Raw genomic sequence first — 24,724 nt, 5'->3', positions numbered from 1 at the left:
ACGCAGAATGCAATATCTCATCCAGGGAGGAAAGGGAAAGCTTGCTGGAAAACAATACAACCAAAAGAATAAGAAGCACAAATGTAAACTAGTTTATATCAAAATTTGAGAAAATGTTTCAAATATTGTAAAATACGTTGGTTTAAGCCAACACTTCAAAAGCTTTTGCAATGTTTTTAAAGAATGGCTTTGTTTTCCTTTCCTCCCACCATTACTGTTTCTCATCCACCAAAAACCATGAAACTATGGCCAAAAAAAATCCCAAACTTCTTTATCATTTTTGGTTTTGTCAGAAAAAAAAAATTATAAATTAGATAAGATTTTGGCAAACACATACATTATTTTTCTACTAGAAAACCATCTTATCCTTACAGCAATTATTTATTTTAGTTTTGATAAGAAGGCGGGTTATCACTGGCAAGCCTACTTTAGAAGTTCACAGCATAGTTCACACAACTCCAAAAACTAATTTATATACAGAAAGATGTGTCAAAGAAACCACCTGAGCTCACAGTCATTATAGGGCAGCACTACTCAAGAAGTCAAAAGCAGTAGGTGCGAACTGTCACATTAAGTCTCTCCTAGCAGAGTAAATACGGTTGGGTCACAGAGTCAAGCATGGTCATATGATCATCCATAGCGCTGTCTGCTCAGAATGCACGGTTTTGTTCCATATGCCATGCCCTGAGAGAGAAGCTTCCTGAAAATGGACACTGCTGTCATGAGACTGCAAGGTCTGTGAGCCTGTAAAGTGATGAGAGAGTGAAGAAAGCCTACCCAAAGACCCTGTGCATAGTTTTCTTTCCTGGGGAACATCCTCACAGACAAAAACCTCTCCAAGTTCGCTTTTGTGCACAGTCCTGTACTCTGGGACTAAAGACTGATGGCACAGACTTCTCAAGTTATACCTGGAGTTTAGTCTAAATCATCCTTTGGGGTCTGAAAATGAAAAAAATATTACGAACTGCAACCTGGAGATGTAGGTCACCTTAACAACCTCTAGTGCTCCACTTGAAGTTAGCAACCTGGGAAAACCAAAGTGGAGTGTCACTTCTGTATACAGGCAATAGGAGAGAGCCCAAAAGTCTGTTGTGCATCACTTTACCCATAGCAACAAGCTTGAAGAGCCAAAAAAAGGACAGTACAAGTCTTCAAGAGACTCATGAGCAGAAAAGCAGCAGGGAAGGGGGAGGAAAAGTAGAGGTTCTGGGAACAGCTGCAAACCATATGGGCATCCAAAACATGGTCCTCTGCCAAATGAGAGGCACAGAGGGAAGCACGCACCACCTTTTATGTCCTTAGGCCTGCAACATGAGAAAAGACAAGACACGTGTACCCTCTGAGCCTGTAAAAGGCAACCTAATCTACACTGACTGAAGTGTCGATGCACACACTAGTATATATGGGTAAACACTCAAAGGGGATTCACATATGCAATATTACAAAAACAGAATACTACATATTTTGTAGGATGAAGTCAAAATGATCCTTTTTTCACAACCTCTACAACGTGTAATGTGAATGACACAAAATTTTTAACTAGAGCCCTTATTCCCTATTGTAAACCAAAGAATATGTTCTCCAGCTCTCCAAGATGTATCCTAAAACACAATTCTCCCCTTGCCACTAAACCTTGAGCAATATCCTGAAAAACTACATGTGCTACACGCATGACTTCGTGCTCAATTTTTCTAAATTAAACAGGTATTGCTAATGTGCACCACTGGCAATCAACAACAGAAAAAATCCAGTTAAAAAAATTAATTCAGTGACATAAAGGGATTACAAATATTCTTAAAAACATTTCCTGTGTTGGTATCAGGTTGATGATTATTTTTAACTCTTCCACCAATTACTGTATTATGGCTAACATACCGGTACACCTTTTATTTCCTTAATATTAAAGACATTAATGTCTTAAGAACAGACATTCATTAGTAAAAAGCAGACTATCAATAGTAAAATCTTCTATATTATAGATTCATGGACATTGAAAGAAAGGGCGAAAAGAGAAATCTTACAATGAAACAGCTCTAATTACCTAACCATTTCTCAAAAAATATCTCAAAGTATTAAAATAATGTATCTGAAAACCGGCACAGAACTGCAATTTTTCAGACAATAAGAGTGCAAATTATTTCTAAATGTACTTGGGGGAGGGGGAGAAGTGCTATCTTTTCACCCATATGAATATTTATTACTGTCTACATGATGGCATAAAAGCATCTGATACAAGTGAAAGGCAATAAAATAACATGATTGATACTAGATCACTAAATACTCTGTGCTTCTCCCTCTTTTCCCCTTACAATCATTAGAGTTCACTTTTTAGGAAATAAAGGCAAACAGAGATTACTGAAACCAGACGTTTTCCCTTTCCTTCAGTTGGAGGTCTCACCAGCAAAACTAGGTCTGGATGACATAAAAAATGAAGCAGACCCAAATACCTCAGTATGTTCCTAATTTCTCAGTTCTGCTCTATCTCTAAATTCATGGCTTATGTCACTGCTAAGCAGAGGAGAGCAGAGGGGCTACAATCCTCCTGCTCAGGCACAGCAACATTGCAGGTTTAACACGTTAAGGGGAACCCAAATCAGTTCTGCAGTTCCTGCCTGCTGGCAGGGTTCACATGCAAGTGCAGGCTTCTCTGACCACAGAGGTTACAAATCTGCAAGCTGCCAGGATAATTAATCTGCTCAGCGTCTCTTTTTTTCTCAGAGCAATAAGGGCCAGATAAATTGGCCTGATGGTGACAATGTTCCCAGCCACCGCTTTCCCTTGATCCTCCTCCATGGATGTATGCCAGCTACAGAGACAAGTGTGGCCACTGCAAGCAGGCTGCAAAAGCCATTTGAACGTACCACCCCTGCTAACCATCTTTCCTGGGGCAGCCATTTACTGCTTCAGGCCTTTTATGATCACACGCAAACAAGAGCTATGGTGGCTTGGCTGCCTGTGCACCGGATAGCTATGGAGCACATGGACTATAGATCTGGTGTAGTTTGGAAAAACAGGATTAGTTGCAGTTGCACAGCTCAGCTGAACCATTCATGCATACTACTCCCAGAGAAGAAGGGGTTTCCTGGCACTACTCCTCCTGACATGCAAAGGTGCTAAGGTACTCGCACAGCCAGATTGGACTGTTCTTTGTCAAAACATACAGCCTGCAAAGTGACGTACCTCTCTTACAGCATAGCATTTATTCAGTTGCTTTGATTGGGAAGGCACTTTGTAAATGAAAAATCTCAGTTCAAAGACAGGAGATTTGCTCTAAAAAAGGAATCCTGCAAAAGATGCCTGAAAATTGCAAAGACAAATGTGCTCTGTTCCTCCCAGAGACCCTCCTGGAAGCAGTCTGGATGGGATTTGCTGGGTTTTTTAAGTTCATTCGTGAGGTTTTTTTTTCCAGTACTGTAAGTCTCTATTGTTAACTTATGCATTATTTAAAAGATACTGAGTTTAAAAATAGCTCTAACCAGCCAAGGGAAAATGGAAAAACCAGTGAGCTGAAAGCCACAGCACTTCTCTCACAGATTGTTTCAGCGTGCAATACATCACAGCCTTCTGCGTTTTCCTTTCAATTTAGTAGCTGTCTTTGACATATGCCCACCCATTTTCACCATCAAAGAATCTGAGTATAGCTCTTTCCTGAGGCTGCATATTTCAAGTATCTGTGCACCACTCAGACAGCAAATTATTACTACTATAGGTCCTAGGATACATATAGTTAAAGCCTTTGGGTTTGGAAGTTCTGTGTGCAACCCCCATGATTTGAGTTCCCTTATTAGGCAAGCACCTTACACTCTTCAGTATGTTAAAGTCCACAACACTCTTTCAAGTTACAGATTGTCTATTACCCTGCTCGACAGACCGGGGCTTGAGTTATAGTGGGATAAAGTGTTTTGGCCTAGAGTACCTGGCAGACCAGTAGATTCCCCAGCCCCAGGAGCGTTTCTTTGCTCTGCTTTCAACTGCAAACAACTGCTAGACATGCAGGGTGGGTGGGCGGGCTACCAAGACAGCTCAAACACAGGGGAAGCTCTCACACACCCTGATTGTACAGTATACAGTCGCTACCTGGGGGAAGCACCAAGCCTTCCTCAGGCACTTGAGACAAAAAAAGATGTATGCGACCAGAATATGAACATCCTGGAGCATCAGGAAGGAATTAGAAGTATCTGAGGCCAATCTAAAATCAACAACAATTGTGACTCTTCATTTCATTTGTAAATCAAAGTCCAGAAGAAGACAGGCCTGGATGTATTTAACAATCTTCTGTTTATAAAAGTAGCAGCACTGAGCTCCACAACAATGTAAGAGCAATCCTCATGTAAAAACTACGTTCACATCAGAACTAGAACCAGTTCCACACTACAAAAGAAACTAACTCAAGTACACATATGTTAATTTTAGTCCGAAACATTTTCCTGGAGTTTGGCTACATACTGATTTTAGGCACTATGTTTATCCCCACAGAAGAATTAAAAAAAAGGGGAGAGAGGGGACAATAAGGGAAATGGCAGGAGCTGTTATCCTGTTTCAAATGTAGCAGGTTGTCCACATACCTCAAAATTCAACATAGGATATGCAGTCTTTCTCACATGCACGATAGAATTTAATGTATATACTCATATAAGGTATGAGTAATAGGTAGAACCCTGTCCTGGGTTCAGCAGTAGCAGTCATTTTTTCTCCTTCTTGGTAGCTGGTGCAGTGCTGTGTTTTGACTTTCAGCCTGGGAACAGAGCTGATAACAAGGATGTTTTGGTTTGGCCAAGGACTTCATGAGCCTCATCTCTGCCGGGGAAGAGGGGAAGCCAGGAGGAAGCAGAGACAGGACACCTGACCCAAACTGACCAAAGAGGTATTCCATACCACAGCACGTCATGCCCAGGATGTAACTGAGAGTGAGCCGGAAGGGCTGGGAGTCTGCAGGGTTGGAGGAGGTATGGGTCGGTGCTTGGTCAGGCTTGGGGGGACAAGTTATCAGTCAACTGGTGGGGAAGTGATGTATTCTCTTCCCTTGTTATTTCCTTTATCATTATTATCATTGGTGGTAGCAGTAGTGATTTGTGTTATACCTTAGTTACTAAACTGTTCTTATCTCAACCCGTGGGAGTTGCATTCTTCTCGATTCTCCTCTCTGTCCCTCCGCGAGTAGGGGGAGGGCAAGAAGGGGGGGGGAAACTAGTGAACAAGTTGTCTGACTGGGTTTAAACCACGACAAACCCGTATGGGCAATACCCCATTATGTTGTATGGTAACATATATAAAACAAAACGAGGCTATCACTGTATAAATAAAGCCAGGGATAATAACAAGAGTGTTATACGAGCTTGAAAACATACAAAAATAACACCAAATGAACCCAAGACTGTTGAGGAGGAAACCCCCACCACCAACATAAAGCTCCTGAAAAGACCCTGAGACAATTCAAGAGAGGGTGGTGAGGATTAAACCACTGGGGCTGCTGCTGCTGCTAAGATAATGACTTGATGTTTATGCACTGAGGAGAGTCTTAGAGAGTCCTTTAATTACACGAGTTTGCAAGCTTGGAAACTGTCCCCCTGAAGGGACAAGCAATCTGTTATATAAGTCACCCCTTTGTTATAGAGGCACTCCCCCAAACTGTGAAGGCAGCAGAAGTCAGTGCAAGAGCACGCAGTGAAAACACCATGGGGCTTCTAAACTTGACACAAGAGAATAGAAAAGACAACATTTGTGTATAAATATACCTATATGGTCACCTTGAAATCTCCACTTTTTGAATAAGAAAAATTATCTGTGGTATTTTAGCAGAACAGTACAAGCCTAATCTCTGTACAGAGTGCAGTAATGCTGTAGTGCAGCAGATACCGCATGGCAGCTGCAAATTGATTTTGGGTTGCTGAAGGAAGGTACCGCTGATAACAGTCTCTGCAGTGGAGATACCCAAAAAAAAAACAGCATTAAAAGCTGAAGAGTTCTAAGAGCTAAGAAAAATACATTTTTGTTGTTTAGAGAAGATAGAGACTGCACTACTATAAAACACCCTGTGACAACACTGTAAACACATGAACAAAATTACACACACACCCCCCCCTCCCCCCCCCCAAAAAAGACTAAAAGAAAAAAACAAACCACAACATGAATGGCATTTGGTAATTGGTGAAAGAGAGAAGACCTTAAATGGGAAGAAAAAAAGCAGAGGAGAAAGTCATTGAGAGAGAAGAGACATGGCTGCAGGAGTAGCTCTGTGAGTTTATGCCAGGAAAAGGAATAACACATTAAAAATAAAAGACACATATGCACAGATTAGGAGAGCCACAATAAAACTTTCAGTAAAGGTTTCGACAAGAGGAAAAACCTCTTGGCTACTCAGATCCCTGTGTCTCCAGCATGGAGACAGTTCATTATTTCCATGTGCAAATGCAATTTGAAATTAACTTGCCATAAAGAAGTTGAGAGACACAAATGTCCTGGGACTGATGTCCTAGGCAAAAATATACATGAGAAGAGACAATGCAGCACATCACCTAAGATTACAGTTAGGCAAAATCCTAAAGGAAGTAGGAGTACAATTAGATCTAGAAATACTAGCATGAGAAGGAAGATGACAATTATCAACACAGCATCAGCTGCCTCCACTGAAGCACAGGTGCACTGATGCTGAAAGAGATCAAAAGCTGTGTGATATTTTGGCAACCAAACCTCCTTAAAGGATGAGGAAAGAGTCAGCTGAAAATTATAAGATCATGTTCATTCAGAACTGGGCACTGGCTGAAAAAAGAAGATGACATTTTGTAAAAGTGGTTAGTTAAAACTCTCCTGGTTTCTTACTGCATGTTCAGTTTGATACTTGGGGAGTGATGGCATCATTTTAATGTTGGGTTTTTTTTTCATATCAGTCTTTTTTTTTTCTTAACTTCTAAAAAGTTGTAAAAAAAAAACCATAAAATTGTGGTTAAAAAAAAATACCCTGAAAATAATAAATTTGTACTAAGGGAGAAAACTACCTTTTTACAAAGGAGACTGGACAAGACCACTCAGTCTTGCATGCAAAAGAGAGGGCTTCTACGGATCCTTACCAGAAAAACAAACTCTATTTAAAAACACTTATTAACAGGATTGTACTGAGACAGTCCTTAATATCTCATTGATATTATACCACAGGTCGATGAAAGTACAAACTGAAGCATTCATGCACTACTATAAACCAACCCTGGTATTATACTAAAATAATCTCATTACCCATTCCATATATAAATTGTTAACATGACCATTTATTTGCAAATTACTGAACACACAGTTTGAGTAACAATTACTTCAATGCATATCTGAAGTATTTGTAAGGAAAAGCAAAGAAGGAAAAAATGAGCAACTAATGAACAGCAGTTTATCTGTTCACACCCACTAATTGAAGGCAACTTTTCTTAGTCACTATACCAGCAAATCCTTGCTGTTCTTCAGACTGATGTTGACACTAGCTTAATCACAAAACAGTTGCCACAGATTACAGTAGCATTTCTCTATCTCACTTTAGCATCTACCCAATATTAAGTCACACAAAAATAGATGCCTAAGGAGACAAGGCAGCTAGCAAACCTACTTAGGATGATTTGCAGAAGAAACCTCAAAATGAGGTTTCTCACATCCCAGGACTATGCTCTGAACACTGGGCTTTTGAAAGCTTTTGATATGCTATACATACTGAACAACCTTCACGCCTGAAAGGCCAATTCTGCAGCTGAATACACTAGGCCCCCAACTAGTGTGGCAAATTTGGTCCAAGTCCTGCATCAAGTACTGGCTCCCGTAGAAACACAAAAATGGTTCTTAACGCAGCTTCAGTTTACTGACAGCAGCGTTCCCAGTTTACCAGCAAGCAGGCAATCCTGCTTTACCCATTTACAACAGCATAAAATTATCATCAGTATCTATTGGGAAATACCTAATGCAGCTTCAGCCTTTTAGCTTCTCCAGGTGGTTTCTCTGTATATTGATTATTCCCTCCTCTGGTTACTCTTTGACTGGAAATTCAATTCCTTTGTCTGATGTCTCCTTTTTAGTAAATTGGAAGATTATGGTTGCCATATGCTCTAAGAAGAGGGGAAAGGATTCTTGATTTCTGCCAGCCCTGCTGCTGACAACTGGGAGGTGCCTCCTCCATCCTGGTATTTTGCCTCTTTCCTTAAGTAACAACAGTAATCTATAGCAGTGATTGTTAGCTACGTTCAGAAACCCCAGGGAAAACATGACTACATGAGTACAATACATTAACAATGCAAAAAAATGCAGCTTAAAAATTACACAAAACATTAATACTATCCCAGTAAGCAGTTTCTACAGATAGCTGGTGTTTAAGATCAATCTGCTCTGGTTAGGGTGTTAATTGTCCATACACACTTACAAATGCCTAAATGCTTTGGTTAGATGGCAGCTGATCTCAGGGGTTGGGATTTAAAAGGTGCTCAAACATTGGCCTCTTATTCCTATACAGTATTTAGCTCCTTCTGTTTGGCTTTTCAAAGACAACTGAAAGAGACTTGTTAAAAATGCTAGTAACTGCTGTTCTTTGATAACTGGGAGATACACACTCCTGGAATATAGGATGCAGCAGAAAGGGCTTTAGATCTAAGGCCAAGTTCTTTTTTTTAGGACGTTTGCCTGCATCTCCTGATGAAGTCAACCAGAGCTACTAATGTAGGGGGCAAAAATTCACATATAACTTTTATTTTATGCTATATAAACATCTAAATAGGGAAAAATATGAAATGTGTAACTGAAAACTAGCTACTAGGTTTGGATAAAACATAGCAGAAAGGCAGCAGTTATCCGAGTGCTGGAGCATAATTTAGTTTGCCATGTGCAATTCCACTAGCATCTTCTTTTTCTGATGGGGTGATAGAGCTGACACAACACAACAGTATCAATACATCTTTAAGCTGTCTGAATTCACAAGGAGATTCCTGACTATAAATATTGAAGGACTAGGGTGCCAACAGCATGGACAACAACTCGTGACTTGCTCATTCCCCAGGCATTTCCCCCTTCCCAAGTCCTGAACTGTCAATTAGAAAGCACCATGGTGGTCTTCTTTCTCCCAGTGTGAATAGGAAGGAACTCGTATCATCAGCAACACTGGGTGAGGGGATTATGTCCACAGGGATTTACAGTTACCTGAAAATGACTCTGAAAACAGTTTAATGCTGCTTTCAATATACAAAAAAATACAGAAATGTCCACATTTTTTCCCTCATTGAAGGTCATCCTGAATATTTTTATTATTCCTGCTGGCACAGTAAAGTGTCAGCATGTTGTCTTCGTGTTGCTGCTTTAATTCCTCAATGACAGAAAGAGGTGCAGAGGGAATGAAAAAAAAAATATCTTAGTCCTATTATCATAAACCAATGTAGTTAAAGCCAAATCCTTTCTTCTGACAGGCTTTGCAGGGACCAAGCAGTACTTGCCTTATTTTTCTCATGTTCATTTCATGAGAAATTTGAGTTGCTCTCAGGAATTATCTGCATGATTATCAACGTGCAAGAACTGAAACCAAAATAAAAGCCGGGTATTTGCTTCCAAAGACAGCAACTAACATTTAGAGTTTATCTGCAAAAGAAATAAAAGCAATAAAGATCTCACTCCTCTGAAGTGCCGGTGCCTCTCGTCCAGTCTGCTTATTTGGGGTGGAGGGTGGGACAGAAATGGAAAACAGGAAACTTGACAGAATCCTGCTAGGTGGTAAGTGTCCAAGAAGGTCTCCCTTATGAGAAACCAGGTCCAGAATCTGCATTATTTACATTGCTCTATTGTTTGCACACTCAGCCAATGTCTAGACAATGCTATTGTAAACAACAATCTTCCCTTGCTGCTATTATGAGCAGGGGCCATACAAGAATTACTTGAAGTCTTACATGCAGACCTACCTGTAAAGAGAGAAGGAAGGACTGTACTGGTCTAATCCATTGGCATTACAGCATGGACCAACATGAAGGCTATGACAACAATTCAAAGACTAAAAGCAAAGTATTTGCAGATCACCAGGCAAGAGAAAAAAACTATTGAAGTGTTTCAACACACCTCATGTAGGAAAGAAGAGGAATATGTTTCACCACCAATTTGTATTCAGTCTGCAGGAAAATACTGCAGTGCCTCCAGAAAAACAGATAAGTGGCAAGATCACACTAAATGCCTGTGCACTGAGATAATGCAGCCCCAAACTCAAAAGCTACACTTTTAGTAAAGCACGTTTATTACCCCACCATATTTTTGCTGACATCAGTGCTGACACCACCTCTCCCAACCTCAGCATTATGTTTCTTTTCAGACATCTACCACCGACCTTCTGTATTCCATCCTTGAAATCTGGTACCAGTAGCTTTATCTGACAAGCTTTTGGGAGTAAACCACACAGGGTCTTAGTGTGAAATATTCAATCATTTGTTTGAAGCATAATCATAAAGAAAGGCTTGTCTTTTGCCCTTCAGGTAAACCCACAGATCACATTCCAATTTTTATACTGGTGAAACAACCAGCTGTGAACGTGCAGGATAAATGAAGCAGGAATTGTTAGCAACAACCAGCAACTGACAATGTTGCTCAGTGCTCAAGCACTGAGTATCTGAAGGACTGTGCTCAAATGTGGTGAAGACCTTACCAACCTAATTTAAATCAGACTTTGATGGGAAGGGCAGAAATGGCATTATCCAGCAAACCTGTATGGTTGGGCCTGAAGTGCTTTGTTTCTGCTGTCCAGATGGAGCAGGACTGGAATGAAGGTGAATGCAAATGACCTTCACAGCTCAAGACCCATAAAAACACATGCAAAAGCCTGGTCAACAAGGGAATGGCAGAAATTCATTAGTGAGAAATTCTCTCTTCCCAGATTCCCAGCTGCAAAATTATCCAAGTCATACCACCAAATATGGAAAAGAAACACATTCAGTAAGAAATGATGAATTGCATCTTTTGAACTCCCACAGTCTACCTAAGGAATCAGGCAAAAGGAAGAGCAAAACATGAGTACAGCATAGCTGCCTAATTCAAGTGGTAACAACATGTATTTGCCGGCCATTAGAAAATTACTGTATCTGTTCCTCTTGTAAAATTCCTAGTTCACCAGAAATCCATTAACAGTGATGTTTTGGCAAACCACTAAAGAGAAATACATCCTCTAATACCAAAAAAGAAATGAAGATCAAAGAATGACTATGGATAAGTACAGGCTAAAGATCAGCAAGCTTACACAGAAAATACGTTGTAATGTAAGATCTAACAATTCTTCCAAAAAGAGGAAGACAAAAGAAATCTGTAACTTTGTACCAAAGCAAAGGCTGTACATATATAAGAGAAAAGCTCTAGCCACCATTTTTCATTAACACTGGAAATGTATTTATATTAATCTCTTTAGCTAGACTTGGCAGCTTCTCTACAGTATCATATTCAGCTCGATCTTGCTACAGCTTCACATTTCATGATTTCCACTTACTGATGAGCAAATTACCAGAGTGAAGCACAATAAACCAAATTTATTCTTTGGCTAATTTCTAGGAAGTTTCCTCCGTAATCAGATGGACCACGTGACACAGGCAAAAATGCACTGATAACCCGATGCCTCTCTAAAGTCATGGCAAGAATCCCTTTGCTTCTTGTAATTATCTAAAAACAGAGATGATGCTAAAACATACGGCAACATAACAAAAAACTTTTTAGTCCCTTCAGTGATATTTAGGAATATATGTCCCTTTAAAAAGTGGAAACACACCTGAATTTCCTTATTTCTTTGCTCTGAAAACATTCATAACTCTATTATAGAAATATTACACCAAGCTCATGTTTTCTCCTTTTCTCTCAGCATAACTTCATTGACTACTATCAAAATCTGACAGACCAAAAGCAAAGTGGGATTCATTATAAGAGCAATAAAAAGCAGAGACATAATTATAATCTCACTGTCACCACCAAGGCTGTGTCTGTGAAAGGAAGGTTGAATGAGAGCCACAACGAGTACCACATTTACAGCGAAAAAAGGCACAGTTTTGCTCCAACTGAACTAATTCATAGAGGGAAAATCTTTAAGATATTGTTGTGTTTCTTTTGGCTGGCTGACTTAAGCAAAACCAAAAGATACCAAAAATTCACAATCTACAAAAAGACAGGGTGATTTTCTTTTATATTTTTTTAATTACATATTAATCTCTACAACTATTTAGAACTGCCACTATGATATACTGGCTAGCACATAACCAGGGGCTTAAAATCTGTCACGTCCTCCGGACATGAATGGTTTTGTTTTTCTGAAGCAAATCTCATATCTTTGATATTTAGGCCAATCTTCAGTGTATCATCGGGAGGGGTTTTACTTAGGGGATGAGTACATCCTGCACATTTGTAACTTCTTGTACGTTTATACCCTCCTCAATAGATTCATCAGCAAGAACAAGGAGATCTGATATGAGGTACACAACACTGCATAAAAATAAGTTTGGCTATTAAGAAGTTGGGTTCTGAGTGGGTTTATTTCTATGGAGAAAGAAGGGAAGAAAGGTCAAGAACAAAAAAATCGTTAAGGTTTTGGGTTTGTTTTTTTTTTAATTGACCTTTAATATTTCAAAAAAAGGGCAGAAGCCCAATTTAGAAGAAATATCTCTTAGTAGGTCATCTTTAATAAAAGCACAAGATGATTTTTCTCCTTCATCTCACTGTGTATCACACCAAATGACAGCATTTTATTTCCTTTGGGATGGTAGAAATAAAGTAAATGGAACAGAATGAGGACACATGATAAATACTGTCTAACATTTGTCCTTTTTTGTTTTGTAAGAAATAGAACTACTAACACACAGCCAATCCTTCAGTCAATTGATAAAGGGATTTTTTCTGGCCTACATGAATTTATTTGTATTTTATGGTAGTACAAGCAGATTCTATACTACTTCATTAAAACACCTGAAACACAAAAGGGATTAAAAAAAAATAATTCATTTCAATAGCATACCATAAAACAGCCACATGCCTCTGTTTCTGTTAGGATTATCTGACAAAATATTTCATTAAACAACTTCTTAATATATTGGTGCAAATAAATTGTTCAGTGTTTCTGCAAAACATAGATTTTAATACCCTATTTGATAAGTAGTGTAAACAAGGTATCTTTCATTGCTTCATTCATCTCCTACTATTTCAAAATGAAACTTGGACAATAAAGAACTAAACTAAATAGGAAGCAATTAGGTATTTGAAGAATTTAAGTGTCATACTGAGTTTTGCTCCAATCAGATGACTTAAAAGGAAAATTTGATTTCGTATAATTAAAAAAGTAGGATTTACACGGGGCATTATAGAAACATTGCAGTAACAATCGCAGACTTTGAAGTCCAAAGGCCTGGAAAGTATGGAGAGTCCCACTGTTTGAACTGTTGACTACAGACAACAGAATAAGAATATCTTTGGGTTATATTCAAGAAGTGAAAGGTTTTCCAGTAGGATACTTGTCTATCAGCCCAGGGTGGCACAGGGAGCAGTGGCTTCCATGGCCACAGCACCCTTGACAAAAGGGAAACAGGGCACAGGATCAGTCATTTCCTACCAGATTTGCATTTGCTAACTGGTGCTTCAGGATACGAAAAACTGATTTTTGTGCATGTTTTGGAAGAGGAAAAAAGTCTCGCCACATAGAGGGGGTCATTACACTAATACAGCTGGGAAGAGAATTGGAGCAATGTGTGCGAAGCCTTTCAAATCAAAGTACAGAATCTGGTTTGCTTGTGGTTTTCTTCAAGGAAACAAACTTTCTGCACTAAGATAACACAACAGTCTGTAAAAGAGGTTTTACTCACTAGCAGGCCTCAATCAAATGAAAACAATTACATGAAAGACTACCCACAATATAGAGTCTGTCGAAAGAAGCCAGTTTCCAGCCACTGAGTGAGGAATGCTACATAAATCTCACACAACCACAGAAACAAATGGCTGTAGACTTCAGGTAGCACCTTATGTCTTTAATAGATACTGCAAAGAAAGCAAACAAGTCCATTGCTTTGGTGCAAGAATTTGTGTGCACAAGTCAAGCACGGTTATTTGCTAGGTAAAACGTTCCATATGTTAACAACATATTGGTTTAATACTGCCCATTGGTTCAGTCTCTGAACTAAAAACACATTTCTTAAGTAGAATGACTATCCTGCATAGAAGAGGGCTGAATAACCTATTCCTTATGTAATGATCCCAAAGAATTAAAAAACATGAGTTTGTGCACTGTTGGTTATTCAGCCATCTATTCGGTCCTCCAGATCCCCATGGAAAGCCTAACAGTTCCTGCTACCTTCATTCTCTGTATCTTCATTCATAGCTCCATGCATCACTTGACTTCTTCTCTAAAAAAGGGGATTCAAATTCGTTTCACTGCTTAGCTGAGCAAAGTATTTGAGCCCCAAGCTAAAAGGCCTGCAGCACCTCCTCTCTTTCTGTAAGTGCTATTTTTAATGCACACATACAGAAGGTCATGATGCCAAAGAAGTTCTCAAGGAGAAAGTAAAAAAACAGGGCAGAGCAGCTGGACAACACAGGGAGAGGGATATCAAGGGAATTGTATCAGTAGGAAGGCTGCTGACTCATGGAGAAGATGCCCTATAAAGGACAGCACAGAATATACCAGCTATTTACATTTCTGTTCATGCCTTTTCCTGTTTACTACCTTCTTCACATCTTACTCTGACTAGTATTCATATGGAACAATTTGTAAGACAGCAATAACGTTGTAGCCACAGTGGTCTGAGAATCTGACAGAAAGAAAGAAAAGATCATTAATTTCTATACGACCAACTTTTATGGCTGTTGTTTGCTTTCGTGAACACAAATCCTATTCTAGCTTGGTTTAAAGCATAAATAAATAAATAGTTGAAAAAGTCAGTGGTTTGTTTTGTATTATTTACAGAAGTAACAGTATCCAATCCAAACATTCAAGTAAAACCTCTAGTGCCCAAACTACTCATAGAATGGTTTGGGTTGAAAGGAACCTTAAAGATCCTCTAGTTCCAAACCCCCTGCCATGGGCAGGGATACCTGCCACTAGACCAGGTTGCTCCAAGCCCCATCCAATCTGGCCTTGAGCCCTTGAGGAATGGGACACCCGCAGCTTCTCTGGGCAACCTGTTCCAGCGCCTCACCACTAATTCCATTTCAACAGTAAATCCAGAAACTACACTTTGAGTGTCATAGTCGCCTTGCGGAGGCTAAATCAAAAATACAATTAATTTTTCTTTTAAAATCCTTCATAATGACTAGAGCTCATGTGATTGTTAAAGTTACTGCCACTTGGAGATACTCAGCACTTTGCGGATAAATTCATAGGCACTGAAACATGTTAAGCAATTAGAATCTTTTCCTAGTTTAAGTTGTTTTACTTTAAAGAAGATGCCAAAAATAGCACGATTGATCTGTACATACGAGGTATGTCTGTATATGTGTGTGTAAAATAGATAGCTCCTAAGTGATCTGGTAATTTAAGGAGTATCATCAAGAAAGAAAAACATTATAGTAATAGAATGATAATATCTCTTCAGACTAATTAATCATTTTCTTCCTACACACACTCACAAATACACAGTAGTACATTTCCTGTAATTATTTCTGTGTCAAAAAAATCAGACCACAGACAGGCAATTTATACTCAGTGCTGATAAATGCTTAAATTATTCTACTATCACAGAATCACAGAATGGTTGAAGTTGGAAGGAACATACGGGGGTCATACAGTCTATCTCCCTGCTCAAGCAAGGTCAAGCAAGGTCACCTAGAGCACAAAGACTGTGGTGCTATAAACCTACAGATATTACTTCCAGTGAATGTAATTACCTAAAAGCAGTAAAATATTCTTTTCCACGTCCATTAAGAGAAAAACAAAGGACTGACCTTTTCAGAAGCTTTGTTTAATAGGCTAGGAAAGTATCTTACCAGGGAATTCACAGATTTTGTATACATACATAAATGTTTTCCAATGCTGTTTTTCTTAGAAGTCATAAACCTTAAGTGGTGTTTCAGAAATAACAGGGAATTCTCCCGCAGGTGCTTAGAACTATCTTAGTGACAAACTTGGAAATAATAGAAGAATGAAACAAATTACCTTTTTTATTCTCATTTTAACTGGAATGCTAATTAAGCATTTGCAAACATTTCACAGACATCACTTAAACTTTCATATCCCCATCCAACTGAAGTTAGTAGCCAGCTTGTGATGACTTCAACACCCTTTACTGGCAGCTGATAAGAAATCAATGAAAAACCTAATGACAATAGAGCAACAATCATAATGGAAATTTATTAACCTGAAACTAAGTAACAGTATTAAAAATGGAATGCAATGGAGTTCTCAAAAGCAATTTAACCTTTCCAAAAGAAGACTTAAGCATAACAGAACATTAAACAGAAAAAAAACAGGACTGCAAATTCAATAATAGTAAGAGTGATGATAAAATACGATCAAAGAACATAGTACATACCTACTAAACAGCCAATTCTAAGCTTGGAATAAGAACATGTTTTAAAAAATAAAAGAAAAATTTAAAAAGGGTGCCTGAAGAAAGAAAAAGGAATAAAAGGAAAGAAAAATCTTGGGAACTATGTAAAGAGGTGTATCAATAAGAAATGGGAAAACTATGCTGCCTTTATATGTGATACTGCCAAAATGCAGTACTAAGTCTACAATTCAGCAAGGATGGTGATAAACAAGAGAGGTTGATGAAAAGGCACAGAAATCATTAAAGATGCCATTTTATCAAAGATCCAGGAGCTGAACCTATTCGATAGAACAAAAAGAAGGCTGATGTGCTATACATACCGAAGTGAGAGGAAAACTTGAGGTGAGAGGATAACTCAATGCTACAGGGTTTTTCCAGTCTAAAACTAATGTTCAAACATTTATCATTGAGGGCAATTATCCATTCAAACAATTTATATCTCAACAGATTCTTCATTCTTCATTTGTTTGTGCAAAATATGTTAGCAAAGCATGCTAACACAAATGGAGGTGCAGAACAATTGTCTCCCAGAGAACAAAATCAACCTCTGAAATTAAGCAACAATATCAGGGAGAAAGTGTTTATTAAATCTGGTTTGTAGCTCTGACCATACTAATTTTTGCATCACAGACTGGGAGAAGGAAAGAATGATTTTGCAAAATGGGGTTGTGAAAGAACAATCCTGTTGGGTGAGCTGGGGCTCTGATCACAAAGCACATGATAAGCACCACTTAATTCAAAAATAGTGCAGAACGTGATTCAGTACCTCATTCAGAAGATCTTAACCCAGTCTATACCCTGCTACCTGAAAAATGGTACTAAATGTCACAATTAAACTTCAGAGCACTCTCGTATGGTAAAAAAAAAAAAAAAGAAAGGCATTATTTTAAGTAAGAATCAATTACCAAATTGACTGTACCCAAGTGGGGCTCCTCAGCCTACATGCACAGAGCATGAATAAGGAAAGTGAACAGAGTTTGAATTCCCTTGATTCAAATAAATTCCAGCTGCTACTGAAAACTACTGGGACTGTGTGCAGCCAAGGCATCCATTAAAATAGCTAGTAAGGGATTGAGTTGGATTTTAGGGAGACCCAAAACAGCTGAAAGGAAGAGCTGCTTCTCTTCAGGTTTGATCTGACCATCACTTACCACATGCAGTTACCCAGACAGTTATTGAGAGGCATTAGGAGGGTAACGAAGATCATAAAGCATGGACAGGTCCTCTCACACCCAGCACCACACTGCAGCAGGTCACGTCACATCATGTGGAGCCCCTCAACCTGTGGGTGACCAGGAGGAGTGCAAAGCTCACAGGGGCAACACGGAATAAAGACTCACAGGGAATTATAATAGTCACAAATGGCATAACTGCACCTTTTAAACCATGCCAGGGAGCTAATCCTTTTGAAATCCACACAGCCAATTTAGAGCAAATTTAGAAATATGTTTTCCATTTACAGCTTACATGACACATTGATATTAGTGTTGGAGACCATTTGCCAAAAGAAATTACAGGCAAAGTTTCAGCAGTTCGTCTCACGAAAAAGCTGGCACTTGTCTGTCAAGCTGCCTTTTATTTTGCTTCTGTTTCCAGGATTTTTTGATGAAGTTTACGGTCTGATTCTGTAAGGTTTGCAAAACTCTAGTTAAAAGACATTACTAATAAACATTCCCACAAGACATGAGGAATGTCTGTATCCTCCTCAGCAGAAGCTGCAAAAAGCATTCAGTGGCAAGGCAAAATAATTAAATCCTGGTGTGCCAGGAACTTTCCCATATCACTAACCAGAAATAATTTAAATTCAAACTGAAATAAACAAAATATCAATATTTTCTGAAGAAGCTTCTTTGGTTTTGCCTACCTTCTGATAAACTAAGAGACAAGGGCATTTATATTCCGCATCGTGAATAGACTGATTGCAATTTATGAAAATTGCCTCATTTGAAATCTTTCAGCTTTCTGAACACATTTGATCATCATGACCACCAATGTATACACAGCACTGGCACTCCTCTGGGACACAGTCAGGTACCCAACAGGAACAGAAGATGTGTAGGCTTCATAAAGTGGTAGGGTTTCTGAGCACATCTTGCCCAGCCTAATACTTCTTTATGGATTATTTTTCACTAACATGAGAGGAATTAAATTTGTCTTACAAGGAGAGAAAGCAAGTGGTGATTATGCTCCATCCTAGTGACTAAGTGTCACCAGGAAGGACAGAGAAGTCCTGAAGTGCTGAATATAAGAGTGAAATCCTTATTTATGCACTTCCCTGTCACCACAAACCTGAGGATCTCACTCAGGCTATCGATGTGTTCACTCTCCCACAAAAAGGCCACGATCATGGAGGGCTTTTCTTGATATAACATGATGAGCTAGAGCACACACAGGTGCCCAGATGCTCGAGGGATCTTTCTGAAGGTCAGGAGTCCCCTCAGCAGAATACCTGGTCCCCACACTACACCTCAGAAGCAGGCACAACTCAGACTCAGGTTCAGGAAACCCTTTCTACTCGTCTCTATGACAGGAGGCACCAGAGCCCTCATAGACTGGATGATGCTGCAGCCAGGAAGGGCCTCGATCATCCTTCTTGCCTGATGTGGCTACCGCTAAGTGAACCTAGGGTAGGCACCACAGGCCAGACAGGCCCCAGGTTTGGCAATGCCAAAGGAGGCATTAACAAAGATGGCCACAGAAAACAGCTCCATTAGACGCGGTTCTGAACACATAAGGATACTGAAGCAATGGATTCATAAACACACCAATGCAACTAAGGCAACCCCTAACCTTTGCCTATGGGATTGAACCTTTTAAAAACATAACTTGATTCGATCTGAAAGCTCCTCTGTAAATACATCAGCCAGCTGAACAGGCAAAAAAAAAAGTTAAAAAAGAAACATTCTATCTTTAAAAAAGCTCACTGTAGAGACACTATGGCAACTCGGGGGGAAATGGAAGACAGAAAGACAGTGAAGTATGTAGAGAAAATACCACCATCACTGAAAAAAGGAAACTACACTGTAGTTATAACAGCTTATTATTTTTTCTTATTCTCATTCAAGGTAATGTTTCAGTGTATGTCACATCTGTATTGAATGTGAACAAATGCACATTCAAACCTGGCTGAGATCCAGTATGAGCAAGAAGAAACCACACAGATTTCAACGTTAAATTAAACTGCCACACCATAACACCAGTTGGAAAAATTTGTTTTCCTTCCTCTCATCTGCATCGAAGACTGGCACAATGCTCCCTTTCTGGGCCTCAGTTTTCCTGATGTCTGAAATGTCAATGTAAGCTCTGCTTTTACATTTCCATGCCCACCTCCTGTATCTTCCCAGCTTGTTTCATTGCAGAGATCAGTTTTGGCTGCAGGCTACCATTCTGAGAGATGAGAGAGGAAGGGTCTAGGAATGGGAAGTTGGTTCAACACTCAGATTCAATAACAGAATCTCCTTTGGTGAAGAAGTAAAACAGAGGGTATCCGGCAATGAGGGAAGAGAGACAAGTAGGAGACCACAAACATTTCTGCCAGCCTCAACTGCCAGAGTACAAAAAAGTTGTCAAGAAAAAGTATGCAAGAAAAACAAGAAAGCTGGATGGAAGAAAAACTATTTGCAGACAGACATTAAGGGCACATTTTAGTTTCTGATTTTTTAAAGCTCTCCGTTTGCTACTATCATTTTAATTTTGAAATTTTGTCCTCCATAAGTTGGGGAACCATACAGAAGAATGAATATTTCCAGTGTGACTGACCACTACTGACATTGTAACTAGAGATGATCAGATGCACAAGCCATATTACACCAATCTTTAAATGACATGGAGACTGCAAGAACAGAGATTGACAAAGGCAGGGACAGTCTCTCCTTTCTGATAACCTATGTATTTTAGGTTATTCACCCCTGACCCCCATACCTCCTTTAACATTCCTTAAATATGTATTATGCATAAGAGCTAATTTTACCACAGGGACCTGCTTCAGCATGTTTTTAATATTAGCAGAAGTTCAGATGATATTTTTTACAGAGGAAAACTAGAATCTTGGACTTTGATCCTTACAAGAATTCAACTTCTTTTCAATATAAAGCTACTCTGGGCTAAATTTGCCAACCACTTCTCAAAAAAAAATAGTGCTTTCTCTCAGGATCCTTAGAACATGCACACAGAATGTAATACAGAGAATAAGAATTGCAAGAGAAGAGAAATATATATATATATATATACTTCTGAATGAAATAGATTTGTTCACAAGAATAATTACATTTTAAATGTTGCTCTGGTATACTTGGCCCTTTTTTACGTATGATCTGCAAATGCTATTACGGAGGTATTTTAAATGCTGATTTAAATATCATGATAGAAGTCAAACATCTTAGTTTCCTTGAAGACTTCTTGTTTTCATTATGCAAAATTTGTGATAGGACTTTTTCACATTATAGAAAGCATAGCTCCTCAAGAAAAGTGCATATTTAAGTTGGATTCTGGCACTTTTAAGAACACTAAGGATATATTTTTACAGTCTTACTCATACAAATACTGATTTAGTCTCATTAAAGACAATAAAAAAATGACATTAAAATAGAATAAATCTCAAAACAGATTAAACATATGTGTGCATTTATGTGCATATGTATATGCACATAAACAAAAAAATCCAGAGATACAGAGAACTGCTGCAGCTCATACAAATACATCCTTAACTTGTCTTTTCATATGCCATTGCTAAATGTATTTACTTATATCAAGATGACCTGAAATTCATACTGTAAGGACAATCCTGATCTTTCAGAAACTAGTTGTGACTGCAACATTAATCTGTCACCCGAAGTATCATAGAATCATAGAATGGTTTGGGTTGGAAGGAACATCCAGCTCCAACCGCCTGCCACGGTCAGGGGTACCTCCCAGTAGATGGGGTTGCTCAAAGCCCCATCAAGCCTGGCTGTAAAAACAGGTTTTGGAATGTATTCTCAGTAAGGTCTAAGTGGGTATAAAAATTGCTTTTTCCAAGACACATTTCAATGTTGTGGATTTGGTGCTTTTTAGCAGGAAATTCTTTCTCTAGGATTCTTTTAAAATGCATTTGTTATAAAATCATACTTCTAAACCAAACTCTTTCCCTCTCCTTCCAGCAGCACACTATCTCTGCCATCTGTAACTAGTAAGGATTCATTTGTGGTTTTTAAGTCATGTTAAGAAATCACCACTGCTTAGAATGCGCATACAAGTGAAAAAAAAAAAAAAAAAAGAAATTCGAGGGCCTTTCATTGCAATCTGAATGGTTCATCTTTATAGCAGAAATTCTTGTGGCAATTGAATACAGCTCTTACACTGAAGCACGCAACATTGTGTTCAATTGTTGGGAGTTGAATTATTTAAAGCATTTCTATTTACTTTATTATTTATTATTTATTCTCTTTTCACTTCAGAGCAGAAAAGAAAAACAACTGCTATTTTAAATAGCTGTGCTGAGATGCATCTTCAAAAACTGAAAGCCACATACCAGATTTCACTTTAAGTTTACTATTGTTCAGACTTCCCTCGTAGACCGAAGTTCACAGTGTGCTTCCCCCTTATAGTGCTTCGCTGCTCCCAAAAGACTGTAAATGCGTCCAGAGAAACATCATTCCCAACTATTAATCTCATCCTTTTTTGAGGATTAGCTGTCTTGCAATTGTTGTATCCCAGTACTTTACACTTGGTTAATAAAATGCTAACAGCTACCAGTTTTCAGCAAATCTATCTTTTAATATACATGGAGGCTCTGTGTGAGTATAGTGATTTGCCTTTACGGTTAACTGAAAGATGGCAAATGAAGTTATAATGCTAAAATGTTACCTACACTACAGTAGCTACTAAGTAGTAACAATGGAAATATAAACACCTATAATGGTGCATGAGAAAATAACAAAAGAACTTAAAATACGCTACTACAGATGAACTCAATACCTAGAAATAGCATTTGTGCTATAATACAGCCTCTAAAGCCTCCTCTGAAAAATGACATTTCACTGGTACCAGGTCTCGAAAAAACACGGAGTACGAAGCAATCATTACTTACTGGTTTAGCGTCACATCTAGGATGAAAGATGATCCAAAAGCATCAACTTGGAAGCTGGCTCGAGCAATGTGGGTAGACTGCAATATTGAGAAGACTAGAATTAGTATTTAGCCACAGCAAAACATACTGTACAGGTTTGTGAATGCACATATTAAATATATTTACTGAGTAACTATGCCGTTAACCAAATAAAATTGCACCAAAATGGACAAAGCCATGTATGATGATAAATAAAAGATCTGTTTTCTGAATTTACAAGGTTAATTCAAGAATTCCAAACACCACAACCCCCTCTTAACCCATCCACACCACGGGTAAATGACTTTCTCTACTTCCACCTTGGGCAAAACGCTGAGCAAAGGACAGCGGAAGTCTCCCACTGGCTAACGTGTTACTTGTTTCCCATCCTGACTTTGGATACAGACCAGTGGAGAATAGCTGAGACATTATTGGTTTGGTCAGACTAGGATACACTCACAAATCTCACTGACATTACCTGAAAGAAGCTGTGCATTCAGACAGATTCTCATTTAAGCCCATAAAGCAACGCAATAGCAATGGGCTAAAATTTGATTACTTGCATTTTATGTAAAGCTCTGACTCATCACCCTGTAACCCATTTCCTCCAAAAGGCTTCCAAAACTCCAGCCCCCTGAGCAGTCACTAAATCCAAAGAAAACTGGGTGCTAGAGAAACATCTCTTTCTTCCTTTCTTTGTTCCTTCCTTTGCTATACATTTTCCCTGAATTAATTGTATTCATTCAGTCCTATAGAGGACAAACACAGGAATACTTTGTAAGTCACAATCCTCCAAAAATAGAGTATTTATTGTAGTAGTAGTGGAAGAAAATACCGAGTTACCCAATGGAAATGCAATAGTTGCTCTGGAACTGAAATTCACAAGAAACGAACAGCCATGTTATTTACCTAATTAATAAGAAAAGCTACTTTCAGACATTTTGGAGCAGTTTCAACTTTGTTCTCATTTTCCTTTCATTGAAATCTGCACATTAAGATTTGAAGCATGTAGACAGAGGAATCTAAGAGGAAACATTGAAGAACCACTTAAAACTCTGAACTACACTTCTCTAAATAAATACCAAACAGAATAGCACAACTCTAACAAATGATTTATTGAAAACTCTGGGAAACACAGGACAGGATAGGATAATGTGAATCATCAAATTCACTCTCTCTAAAACTACTGGCAGGCTTTCAATAGGCATTAAATCCAGAAGAGCTGAGAATATCAGTTTCCCTGGAAAAGAACAGCAACAAAGAAATGGAAAGTTGAGAGAAACACGACTTTTTTATTACATTTTTAGCTGCACTACAACAGAATTTTCTTTTATGTCTACATATATAAGTGCAAGTACTAATAAATCAAAAAGACCACAGCCATGAATACATGTTTACAAATAGTTGATTCCTTTAGGGAAAAAAAAAAATAGACAGCTGAGTGCCCTTTATAAAAATGCCATTCAGTGAATGCGCATCCAAAATGGCATAATGAGAAATTCCACATATTTAGATTATTACAGTTTAGAAGGACACAGTATTAACTGGAAAGCTTCTTAGAAGGCTTCTCAGTAGATACAATTCAGAGTCAGATATCCTTTTAGCTACCCCCATTACATCTAACCTGCTTTGTAACCCAGGCCACAGGTCTTCACTAAGTGGTTCCTGTAATTTCTGAATTATTTAAGAGCATCTCTTTAAACAAATATACAATCAAAAGCCCAGTTTCTAGTAAAAAAAAAAAAGAAATCTTATTACAAAAAAAGGCAGCTAGTCCCACTAGTCCAAAATGACCCATGACACAGCCAAGCTGGTATCTGCAACGACAGACAGCCACAGCACATACGGCCACCCACACGCAGTACCATCATTTAGATGTTTCTGGCCTGCGGCAGCTAGCACAACCAAAAATACAGCAAAAACAACCATCAACAAATTATCACGTTAGCATTGGCATTTCTCTTCCAACTCTCATGCAGCAGAGTTTGCTTTGCATGGTGTTAAAATTCCATTGTCTCTTGCTAGAAACGTGAATTTTTAGGCTGCTGCTCATAAACAGGATGTGACAGGCCAAGATGCAGTAAGGTACAAAGGGCCAGTGCCAGTTTTGCCATTCCCTTGTTCCACTGCAGCACATTTA

General features: G+C 38.7%; 1 protein-coding gene across 13 annotated transcripts in view; it reads right to left on the bottom strand.

Annotated features, from left to right (window-relative positions):
• Window positions 1-24,724, bottom strand: part of ADAM22 (ADAM metallopeptidase domain 22) — a 131,219-nt gene that overhangs the window by 91,111 nt on the left and 15,384 nt on the right. For all 13 annotated transcript variants that reach the window (XM_061468402.1, XM_061468404.1, XM_061468405.1 and 10 more), the window contains exon 3: window positions 22,567-22,643. In XM_061468402.1, coding sequence (XP_061324386.1) covers window positions 22,567-22,643 — 77 coding nt within the window. The remainder of the gene's footprint in view (window positions 1-22,566; window positions 22,644-24,724) is intronic.

The sequence above is a fragment of the Pezoporus flaviventris genome, unplaced genomic scaffold (assembly GCF_033815535.1).
Source record: "Pezoporus flaviventris isolate CSIRO_AGI_PZ_B2104156 unplaced genomic scaffold, CSIRO_AGI_Pfla_v1 ptg000047l, whole genome shotgun sequence".
Lineage (NCBI taxonomy): Eukaryota > Metazoa > Chordata > Aves > Psittaciformes > Psittacidae > Pezoporus > Pezoporus flaviventris.
Note: the sequence above shows the minus strand (reverse complement) of the source record. Positions and strands in the feature narration are given on the sequence as shown.